This window comes from Dendropsophus ebraccatus, chromosome 11 (genome assembly GCF_027789765.1).
Source record: "Dendropsophus ebraccatus isolate aDenEbr1 chromosome 11, aDenEbr1.pat, whole genome shotgun sequence".
Lineage (NCBI taxonomy): Eukaryota > Metazoa > Chordata > Amphibia > Anura > Hylidae > Dendropsophus > Dendropsophus ebraccatus.
The window spans coordinates 38,246,873-38,258,953 of record NC_091464.1 but is presented as its reverse complement, the minus strand read 5'-3'; the positions used below and the strand labels follow the sequence as shown (position 1 = coordinate 38,258,953).

General features: G+C 46.0%; 1 protein-coding gene across 2 annotated transcripts in view; it reads left to right on the top strand.

The window, feature by feature from the left end:
• MAP3K15 (mitogen-activated protein kinase kinase kinase 15) overlaps positions 1 to 12,081 on the top strand; it is a 191,669-nt gene that overhangs the window by 140,541 nt on the left and 39,047 nt on the right. For both annotated transcript variants that reach the window (XM_069944508.1, XM_069944509.1), the window contains 3 exons: positions 4,429 to 4,536; positions 5,296 to 5,345; positions 11,612 to 11,707. In XM_069944508.1, the coding sequence (XP_069800609.1) occupies positions 4,429 to 4,536; positions 5,296 to 5,345; positions 11,612 to 11,707 (254 nt within the window). The remainder of the gene's footprint in view (positions 1 to 4,428; positions 4,537 to 5,295; positions 5,346 to 11,611; positions 11,708 to 12,081) is intronic.

Genomic DNA, 12,081 nt, shown 5'->3' with positions numbered 1-12,081 from the left:
AACTACAAGCTCTTAAACCAAAACGCTCTTAAACCAAGTTACTCTTAAACCAAGGTACCACTGTAATTGATCACAGTGGGTCTGCTGAGACCGGCTGTGATCAGGAGATATGGTGTGAGAGAGAGTGCAGCAAGAGCACAATCCACTCCCTGGCCATTACTCCATAATGGCTAAATGCAACAGTGAAAGTCTATAATGCTACATTGTTGGAATAAGCAACCATTTGGGGAATAGATCACACTGCTGCTACGCTGTCTCCACAGCTAGATCTCCTGATCACAGCGGGTTTCAGCAGTGAGACTCGCTGTGTCATGTCTGATGACATGTAAAAAGTTATTTTTAATGATAGTGAGTTTTTAAGAGCTTTTTGCATCTCAATTTTGTTTTGGATTTTGGTGTGGATCCTAAAAACTTTTAGTGCAGAAAAGTTGAAGAAATTAATTTTGCTGCAGATTTATAGTTTTATAAAAGGGCTTTCACAGTGCGTTAAGGAGTATAGGTTAGATAAACAGTACAAGTTGAGGGAAGGCTTCAATGTGCACTTCCGATGTATGCTCACTGCGCAGTATACATTTTTTTACAGGATCAAGCTCAGGGTATGGATTCCGCTGCCCACGTTCCCACTAGAAGTTCTGCCCGTCACATAGGCTCTATTCTATGCTTGGGCTGATTCCGTCTTGACATGTCAGTTCTTTGGGTGGATGGCGGAATCCGCCTAAGCATACAATGGAATCTATGGGATGGGCGGAGAGAGTCAAGCAGGAGAGCACGGAATCCACGGCAAGTTATCCGCATAATTTCTGTAATGTACACATACCTGAATAGTGCAGAAGGTTGCATTATTCCATCCAGCAGATTCCATTTGTCCTGAAAAGAGGCCAAAATGACATACTTTCACCTCTGACTTGTACATTAGGGTCACTGTATCCATATAACGCATGCACTAGGACCTGTCCTGGCATCTGCGTGAAACAGAATTGACTATACACTGCTTAATACAGTGGCCAAGAATTATTAAGCTGCCTGAATATGACACCACCTGCTTTTTTCCACAGCAACCAATCACAGCTTAGTAAATCTGAACCATTGTGAAAACATCCTTACAGATTTGTTGTGGGTTTTGATTTTCTTATTTAAGTGAATTGGAAGAATCTACAACAAATCCGCTGTGTATCCACACAAAAAATGAAGATGCTGCAGCTTTAGAATCCACAGTTTTCTTTTGAATTCTGTGTAGATCTTTTCCGCAGTGTCTAAAAAGGTTTATTCAAATATTAAAGCGACTCTGTACCCACAATCTGACCCCCCCAAACCACTTTTACCTTCCGATAGCTGCTTTTAATCCAAGATCTGTCCTGGGGTCCTTTGGCAGGTGATGCAGTTATTGTCCTTAAAAAGAATTTTTAAACTTGCAGCCCCATGCCCAAAGGGAGTATCTGTGCCCTAACTTTGCACCACCCCTCCGTCCCTCCTCCCCATCCTCTTCATTATTGGGAATGCCACTGAAACATTTACTCCTATTTGAACATTGCACAGGTGCCTTAACGATCCAGCCCATGTTCAGTATTTACACAGCTGATGAATAGGAGGCAATCTGCCTGGAGCATTCCTAATGATGAGGATGGTGGGGAGGAGGGACAGAGAGGTTGTGCCAGCCTAATGCATACACAATCTAGGCCACGCCTGTTGAGCACGGGGTTGCCAGTTTAAAAGTTGTTTTTTAGGACAATGACTGCATCACCTGCCGAACGGACCCCAGGACAGATCTTAGATTAAAGCAGCTATCCGAAGGTACAAGCGGTTTGGGGGGGACAGATTGTGGGTACAGAGTCGCTTTAAAGCAACTCTGTACCCACTTTCCCCCCTCCCCAACTACTTATACCTTCTTGTAGCTCATGTGAAGTCCATTCTTCTAGTATGTTTGTGGACGCTGGTAGAGTTTTCGTTCGGGTGAAAAAAGAAGTTTACTTGTGGAGATGTTGTGTCTAAGAGGCGGGGCCAAGAGCCTTCGTGCCCAGATGAAGCGCTGTCTCTATCATCCCGGTCTGCGTCTCCCCCTCCTCTCGTTCCCCCCTTTGTCCGCCCTCACTACTGAAGTTGTTTTCTTGCACCTGCGCGTGCGTCAAAACCCCTGGCGCCGTTTCCGTGACGTGAGAGGTCAGCGCCCCCTCGTTGTGGGTCACGCTGCGCGTCGTCCACGCCCAGTGTTGGCGACGAGCTTCTGCGTGGCCCGCCTCCAATGTGTTTGTAATCCGCCTCCCCATGTTCCTGTCCCGCCTCCCATGTCAGTCTTCGTCCACCACGCCCCCCGCTTACGCTTTATACGTCCCTTCTATCCTCAGCGTTGCAGCGCATGCGCAGTAGAGCGCCGTAGCGCACGTATCCCGCGCAGTAGTGAGGGCGGACAAAGGGGGGAACGAGAGGAGGGGTAAACGCAGACCGGGACCACAGAGGCGGCGCTTCACCTGGGCACGAAGGCTCTTGGCCCCGCCTCTTAGACACAACATCTCCACAAGTAAAGTTTTTTTTCCCCCCGAACGAAAACTCTACCAGCGTCCACAAACATACTAGAAGAATGGACTTCACATGAGCTTCAAGTAGGTATAAGTAGTTGGGGAGGGGAGATTTTCTGTATGCAAATCCACTATAGATAATTTCAGAATATAATTTGCCTTGCTGAGGCAGATACACCCATAAACATACAGTGGGGAAAAAAAGTATTTAGTCAGTCACCAATAGTGCAGGTTCCACCACTTAAAAAAAATGAGAGAGGCCTGTAAATGACACCATATGTAGACCTCAACTATGGAAGACAAAATGAGAAAACAAATCCAGAAAATCACATTGTCTGATTTTGTAAGAATTTATTTGCAAATTATGGTGGAAAATAAGTTTTTGGTCAGAAACAAAATTTCATCTCAATACTTTGTTATATATCCTTTGTTGGCAATGACAGAGGTCAAACGTTTTCTGTAAGTTTTCACAAGGTTGGCACACACTTGTTGGTATGTTGGCCCATTCCTCCATGCAGATCTCCTCTAGAGCAGTGATGTTTTGGGGCTGTCTCTTGGCAACACGGACTCTCAACTCCCTCCAAAGGTTTTCTATAGGGTTGAGATCTGGAGACTGGCTAGGCCACTCCAGGACCTTGAAATGCTTCTTACGAAGCCACTCCTTCTTGCCCTGGCGGTGTGCTTTGGATCATTGTCATGTTGAAAGACCCAGCCACGTTTCATCTTCAATGCCCTTGCTGATGGAAGGAGGTTTGCACTCAAAATCTCACGATACATGGCCCCATTCATTCTTTCATGTACCCAGATCAGTCGTCCTTGCCCCTTTGCAGAGAAACAGCCCCAAAGCATGATGTTTCCACCCCCATGCTTTACAGTAGGTATGGTGTTTGATAGATGCAACTCAGTATTCTTTTTCCTCGAAACACGCCAAGTTGTGTTTCTACCAAACAGTTCCACTTTGGTTTCATCAGACCATAGGACATTCTCCCAATACTCTTCTGGATCATCCAAATGCTCTCTAGCAAACTTCAGACGGGCTGGGACATGTACTGGCTTAAGCAGTGGGACACGTCTGGCACTGCAGGATCTGAGTCCCTGGCGGCGTAGTGTGTAACTGATGGTAAACTTTGTTACATTGGTCCCAGCTCTCTGCAGTTCATTCACTAGGTCCCCCCTCGTGGTTCTGGGATTTTTGCTCACCGTTCTTGTGATCATTTTGACCCCACGGGGTGAGATTTTGCGTGGAGCCCCAGATCGAGGGAGATTATCAGTGGTCTTGTATGTCTTCCATTTTCTAATTATTGCTCCCACAGTTGATTTCTTCAATCCAAGCTGGTTGCCTATTGCAGATTCAGTCTTCCCAGCCTGGTGCAGGTCTACAATTTTGTTTCTGGTGTCCTTTGACAGCTCTTTGGTCTTCACCACAGTGGAGTTTGGAGTCTGACTGTTTGAGGGTGTGCAAACAGTCAGATAACAGTCAGATAAGTTTAAACAGGTGCCATTACTACAGGTAATGAGTGGAGGAAAGAGAAGACTCTTAGAGAAGAAGTTACAGGTCTGTGAGAGCCAGACATCTTGATTGTTTGTAGGTGACCAAATACTTATTTTCCACCATAATTTGCAAAAAAATTCTTACAAAATCAGACAATGTGATTTTCAAGATTTGTTTTCTCATTTTGTCTCTCATAGTTGAAGTCTACGTATGGTGTAAATTACAGTCGCCTCTCATCTTTTTAAGTGGGAGAACTTGCACTATTGGTGACTGACTAAATACTTTTTTTCCCCACTGTAAACCTGAAATATACGTATACACTGTCTGATAAAATTTCATAAATGACACAAATTCTGTATACTGTATATAATCTTCATTATGGTATTCTGCGCTCCTATAGCTAATTGGTATTTATGACTCTAGGTTCTTGTCTTGGAGCCCACTAAGGTTTACCAGCCATCGTATGTCTCGATAAATAAGGAAGCCGATGAGAGGACGGTCTCATTATGGCATGTGTCACCAGTGGAAATGGTAAGAGCTCTGTAGATAAGGAGGATAGCTGTATGGCTTCTTCACTGTAAATATTATTGTTATCTTGAGGACAAAGGGCTATGCACCTATTAAATATGTTTAAAGGGAAACTATCAGCAGGTTAGACGAATCTATTGTGGAATCCCTATTGTGCCTATCCCTATTGTATGTCTCTTACCTTCTTCCTCAGCACTGTTTTAATGCATTTTCTAGTTAAATCCCTAGGCTAGTAAGGTGGTTTGGTGCACTGGGGTGGGAGTACCTCCAAGTGCACCGATCTGTCTGGCCCAGTCCACTGATATTTATTAGAAGGGGTGGGCTAAGCAGGGGCATATTGGGGCACTGGGGGCGGTAAGAAACTTACCTTTATTCTCAGCACCCCATGCGCAGTAATGAGATATTAGCAGGTTAGCGTTATTTAACCTGTAGAAAGTTTCCAATTAACCAATTAAGGAATATCTCTCCTATGAACACTACATATTATATATACACACTTTTGTTTGCCCTTGTCAATTCATAAGATGTATGTGACCACAAAAAGTACACCTGATTGATGTGACTTCAGGGCTTACATACCCTTAAGGCAGCCTCCCGGGTGAGGCACATTCCATTTGCCACACCACTAACAAAAGGCTTCCCCCTTTAGCTAAAAGATCATGATTATATTCTCTACAAAGGAAAGGGCAGCGGGATCGTGAACAGTCAAGTATGCTTACAATTTATAATCCTTTTGCTTTTGTATTGTTATGATTATTTTAGAAAGGAATTCATGAGTGGAATTTTACTGCGTCTTCTATCAGAGGCATAAGGTAAGAGAAATGGACCGAACAACGCCATACATTTTCAGGGATGTTAGGAGAATGCTCAGTTGGTGTCTTCATGGTTTTAATCACAATGTGCACACAACAAGCAAGGACAAGGCCTGCAAGCAATGGTAGCTTGTTTCTAAATATTTTCCAGAAGAGTCCCTGTAATATGTCTAATGATATGTCAAAAGTTTTTGATTGTAGCGGGCCTCACTGCTGAGACCCGCTGTGATCATGAGATGTAGCTGCAGAGATCGTGGCAGCAGCACAATTCACTCCCCAACAAGCTAAAAAATTTCGTCAATGTGGACTTACATTGTCGGAATTTGCTGGTATGAAGATAATGGCGGGGGAGTGAATGGCACAGCAGCCACCTTCTTTTCCCGGCTATATCTCCTGTTCACACTGAGTCTCAGCAGTGACACCCACTGCAATTAAAAACTTTTGACATGTCTAATGACATGTCAAGAGTTACTTTTAGTGACAGGTACTTTTTTTTTTTTTAAATGGTTAAATATAGCTGATATCCCTCCAGGAAAGGACCTATCAAAGGGGTGGCTTCTGTAAGGGAACCACCAAAACCACCATATTAAGTGGCCTTTTCAGTCAATATCCAACTCAATCACGAGTCTGATGATATGACCAGGGAAACACTGAAGCCAGGTATTCATCCACAGACAGCTGTTTCAGGTTGTTTCCCCTTTATCAGTGTGCAGCAGGATTTTGACTAGGTGGAAGCAATGCATAGTAGACCAACACGGCAAACAGATCACTGATCTCAGGGAGGCCAGCTAAAATAGACACTGTCGGCAGTCGGTTACAGCGCTCAATACAGTGAAATTCTGGGAAACATCAAAAAGGTCCGTGAAGCCTCAGTTACGAATCTCAAAACACAGGACCAGCCAGATATCGCTCCTGGAAAAGACCTAGCACAGGGATGGCTCCTGTAAGGAGACCAGCAAAACCACCATACTAAGTGGAGCAATGCACCTAGGATTTCACTATGTCGAGCGATTTAACCGGCTGCCGACAGTCTCTTCTGTAGCTGGTCTCCTTGAGATCAGTGATCTGCTTACTGTATTAGCAGGGGCTGGCTGGCAAATTTTAGCCTGGGGGGCAAGCACACTGCACTGGCCCATGAGTAGCCGCCCAATGGCCCATCTTTCAAGGACCACTCAGGCCCTTACCTATTATTACGCTCCCCACATCAGTGCAAGGAAGCTAGATGGCCACCCACTCCAATACTTCCTCCAGGGGCACTGTTCTGACAATTCGAAATACACATTCAGCCTTTCCAGTCATTTGTAAACAGGGAATTTCTACTGCTCCCAGTGAAGGGGTCGGAAGTCACTTTCCTGTATAAGTAAATGGGACGGCTCAGCGCTGACACGGAACCATAGCCCCATAGACTTACATTGAGTAGGTGACCTTTGGCCCCTTCACACAGAGCAGTAGGAATTCTCTGGTCACAAATGACCAGAAGGGCTGGAGACGTTATCCGAACTGTTGGAACAGTGCCTCTGGAAGAGGTAAAGGTCCGGGTTGCCATCTACCGTCCCTGCACTGATGTGGGGGTAATAATATGTAAGGGCTGGAGTGCTCCTTTAAAGGGAACCAATTAGCACAGTTGTGCTGATCTGGTTTTTCAGCTGCACAGTATAGATTTACTCTGCAGCTCCCCAAGGCTACCAACCACTTAGTATGATGTGGTCAACCAGCTTTCCCACCATCTTGTACTGAGTACAAGATTCTGGGAAAGCTGGGTGACCACATCATACTGAGTACTAGATGCTGGAAAAGCTGGGTGACCACATCATACTGAGTATAAGATTCTGGGAAAGCTGGGTTACCACATCATAATAAGTATTAGATTCTATGAAAGCTGGGTGACAACATCATACTAAGTACTAGATGCTGGGAAAGCTGGGTGACCACATCATACTGAGTACAAGATGGTGGGAAAACTGGGTGACCCACATCATAACTGAGTACAAGATGCTGGGAAAGCTGGGCGACCTCCATCATACTGAGTACAAGATGGTGGGAAAGCTGAGTGACCTCAATCCCACTGAGTATAAGATTCTGGGAGAGCAGGGTGACCTCCATCATACTGAGTATAAGATGGGTAGAAAGCTGGGTGACCTCCATTATACTGAGTACAAGATAATGGAAAGCTGAGTTACCTCCATCATACTGAGTATAAGATGGTTAGAAAGCTAAGTGACCTCCTTCATACTGAGTATAAGATAGTATGAAGGAGGTCACTCAGCTTTCTCACCATCTTATACTCAGTATGAAGGAGGTCACTCAGCTTTCTCACCATCTTATACTCAGTATGAAGGAGGTCACTCAGCTTTCTCACCGAGTATAAGATGGTGAGAAAGCTGAGTGACCTCCTTCATACTGAGTAAAGGATGGTGTGAAAGCTGGGTGACCTCCATCATACTGAGTATAAGATGGGTAGAAAGCTGGGTGACCTCCATTATACTGAGTACAAGATGTTGAAAAGCTGAGTTACCTCCATCATACTAAGTATAAAATGGTGAGAAAGCTGAGTAACCTCCTTCATACTGAGTAAAGGATGGAGTGAAAGCTGGGTGACCACATAATACTTAATATAAGATAGTGGGCAAGCTGGGTGACCTCCATCATACTGACTACAATACAAGATGCTGTGAAACTGGGGTTTCTGTATTTTCACCATAGTTCACTTCTCCCTTCACATGATCACTTTTGCTGTCAAAATGCCCCCCCCCCCCCCAGCAATCCCCCCTGTGGGTATGGGCAATCCTTCACCCTTGGTTCAATTCTCCTTCCCCCTCATGTGCACACCCCCTATTAGTAAAAATAATAATAAACAAAACAACATACACACATGCTGTAGTTCTACCAAAGCACCAGAGGATCATGCTAGGAGTTGTTCTACCACAGCCACACAGGATCATGCTGGGAGTTGTTGTTCTACCAAAGCCACACAGAAGCATGCTGGGAGTTGTTCTACCACAGCCACGCAGGATCATGCTGGGAGTTGTTCTACCAAAGCCACACAGGAGCATGCTGGGAGTTGTTCTACCACAGCCACACAGGATCATGCTGGGAGTTGTTGTTCTACCAAAGCCACACAGAAGCATGCTGGGAGTTGTTCTACCACAGCCACACAGGATCATGCTGGGAGTTGTTCTACCAAAGCCACACAGGAGCATGCTGGGAGTTGTTCTACCACAGCCACACAGGATCGTGCTGGGAGTTGTTGTTCTACCAAAGCCACACATGAACATGCTGGGAGTTGTTCTACCACAGCCACACAGGATCATGCTGGGAGTTGTTCTACCAAAGCCACACATGAACACTAACATACACACAGGGGTGTAACTGGGATTCATGGGGCCCCATAGCAAAAAAACTGTATAGGGCCCTCCGAAACATACTAACCTGGCTCAGCGCATCACTCAAGCACCAGGGAGCTGTGAGAACAAAGGAGCACTGCGCCACTGTCTCCTCCTCGTGTACTGAATTATTGTCTTATCTGTTGCAGAACTACAACTTGTGATATTACCCCACACAACAAACTGCATATTACCCCACACAACATACTGGGAGATGTAGCTCTACAGCCTACCCTATACACCATGCTGGGGGATGTAGTACTACTGTGCCACAGCTTCCCTTCTCCTATACTGTGTCAACCTCTAATCTGTTGCAGAACTTCAACTCTTAATATGATTTGCCAATAGGGCTTGATGGGGGTTGTAGTCCAACACCTGAATGTCCACAGACTGCAAAACTACAACTCCCACCATGAACTGTTAGGAGGTTCTCTGGGGGTAATCTCACCTGTCCTGGTTCCTGCTCTATCCTCCTCTGATCCTGTGTGGCTGCTGCCCTTGGTTGGTGGGGGGAAGGGAGTGGAGGGACGATGGGGGAACTTGCTGCTGGGTATGCTTTGTGTGTGTGGGGGTGAGGGGGTGCCGCAGGGGCTGCTGTGTGTGTGTGGGGGGGGGGGGGGGGTGCAGGGGATGCTCTGTGTGCGGGGGGGGGGAGCTGCAGGGGATGCTGTGTGTGTGGGGATTGGGGGGCGCAGGGGATGCTGTGGGGGGAGGCTGCAGGGGATGCTGTGTGTGTGTAGGGATAGGGGGCTGCAGGGGATGCTGTGTGGGGGTCTGCAGGGGATGCTGTGTGGGAAAGATAGGGGGGCTGCAGGGATGCTGTGTGGGGGGGGGATAGGGGGGCTGCAGAGGATGCTGTGGGGGGGATAGGGGGGATGCTGTGGGGGGATGGGGGGGCTCCAGGGGATGCTGTGGGGGGATGAGGGGGCTGCAGGGGATGCTGTGTGGAGGGATAGGAGGGCTGCAGCGGATGCTGTGGGGGGGGGGGAAGGGGGCGCTGCAGGGGATGCTGTGGAGGGGATGGGGGGCTGCAGGGGATGCTGTGGGGGGGGGGGGGAAAAGGGGGGCTGCAGGGAATGCTGTGTAGGTCTCCCCTGTACAGTTTTTACCTGGCTCCCTACAGACCACCATCTATGTCTTCAGGCTCCTCTATCCAGACTGCAGGAGTGGCAGCTAGGGGGGTAGAGAGCGGCCTCTAGTGACGGAAGGGAGAAAGAGCAGCAGTTTGCTTTTGACTATAATCCTCATAGGCTTTGGTTAAAAGCATAGGGGTCTGCTAAGGGGACGAGGCTTGATGTCGTGGTGGGGGCGGAGCACAGTCCGGCCTCTCAGCACTCTTAGGTGCAGGAGAAAAGAGCACTGGGGCAGAAAGAAGCTGCAGGGCGGCCCTAAGACCTTCAACCAGCTGCCCCCTGGCCCAGCTCACCCCTGTGCAGCCCTATCCTGTACTGGGAAACACCGGCCCAGGGGGCAGATGCCACCCTGCCCCCTGGCCCAGCTCGCCCCTGTGTATTAGTCTCAATAAAGTTATGATAAAAGGAGATAAAATTGATAAGAATGTGATACAGAAAATATAGGAGAAATAAATTAGCTTATCCATCCAGCTCTGTGGGATAGTGATATAGAATAGGAAATGTTGATATAAAGACTTTCTCTCTGGAGGACATTCTCCCTCCTGCATTAGGCTATGGCTATATGGCTATAACACAGGTTGTTCAGGTCAAAGTTCTAACTTACAACTTAGCCCTAGCCTTACACAGACAATCCACTGATATGAATGAGCAGTGTGCAATTTTCTCCATAGGTATTAAACAATGTGCTTATGTTAACATGCTGTATAGTTTTCTGTGGGAGCTGTATTTTCTCTCTACGTACACAGCATATATATTCTGCAGATTGCCTTGTATCTTCTTTTTTCCTGTGGGAGCTGGCCTCCAAGGTTTCTCCTCCCCCTGTCTACTGTGTTTACTAGGTGGGTAATCCCCTCCCTGCTGTTATCTCTAAGATTGAAGCTACATTCACACAACAGTATATTTTCAAGAATGAATTTTGTGATCAGCATTTTTTCTCCGCAATCTGCAAAATATCATCCGCAGTGCATCCCTGTTGTGCCCCATATTTTGCAGATCTGCAAAAAAAAAAAAAAAGAACAAAAAAAAGTGAGATGGCATAAAATGAGCTAGGATGAGAATTGCGGAATGCAATTACCGAGTGCTTTGCAGAGTGCGGAGGCCCCCATAGACTTCTATTGGAGTGTCCGGACTGCATTTGCATTACAACCTGCCCTATTTTTTTGCATCACCGATCTGCAAATTTGCAGGATGTATGAATAGCTCCATAGAAATTAATGGGTTGCAAAGGATTGCTGATTGGCAAATACTGATGAAAAATACTGATGTGTGAATGAGTCCTGGGAGAGCAGTCAGTCAATCTAGTAGGATATTTCTTGCAAAGACTACTTAGGGAGTTGCTTTATTTTGCGTTCAAGGAAAAATCAACAAGTATAAAAAGGCAAACATTATAGCTTGTACATGAGACTATGCCTTGTAGAAAGCTTAAGCACTACACACACTGAAAATGAACCTTTCCTGAGGGCAATAACCCACGTGTGTGCAGTGTTTTGGCTCTCTGACACCATAGACTAGTAGAATGTGTAATAGCAGTCATAATAATCTGTCTGCACAGAGAAACTTTATGGCTTGTTTGGAGACAGCTGAACAGTAGGCATCCTTCAGGCTTTTAATATGATATGGTAGCTCTCAGCTCTCAGACAGGGTAGACCTCTCTTGTATAAGATAACTGCTTCATACTAATCCTCTCTCTTCATCACTCCTTCATATGTCTTATGAAGATGAAAATGTTGAAACTTTTTTCTTTCTGCAGCATTTCAAAGTTTGATGAACGTTGTTGCTTCCTGTATGTTCACGACAATTCTGATGACTTTCAGATTTATTTTTCCACTGAGGACCAGTGCAATAGGTGAGTATGTACTTCTGGATCTTCTAAAGCCACTTTACTAGCAAATGCATATTAACAGGGTTATCCTTATACTAATTACTGTGTCTCGGGATGATTATATACCTTTATTTTCTCTCTAAAATCTCATGGTATACGCAGTTGCATGGATGTTGGGGGTTCTATAGTCTTTGGCGTGCTGATCAAGGTCCTTGCTGTTCTAGGAAACAATAGTCTGGCAAAGTAGAGAGGCCAATAAAAGCAGTATAAAATGGGAGCTGCAGTCTCTAGAAAGTAAGGTTGCCAACAGTGCTCCAGAGTTTGCATCCGTAGTGAAGCAATCTGAAGTTTATTGACCTATTAGGGTACGTGAATAAACTTCAAGTTGCTTCACTACG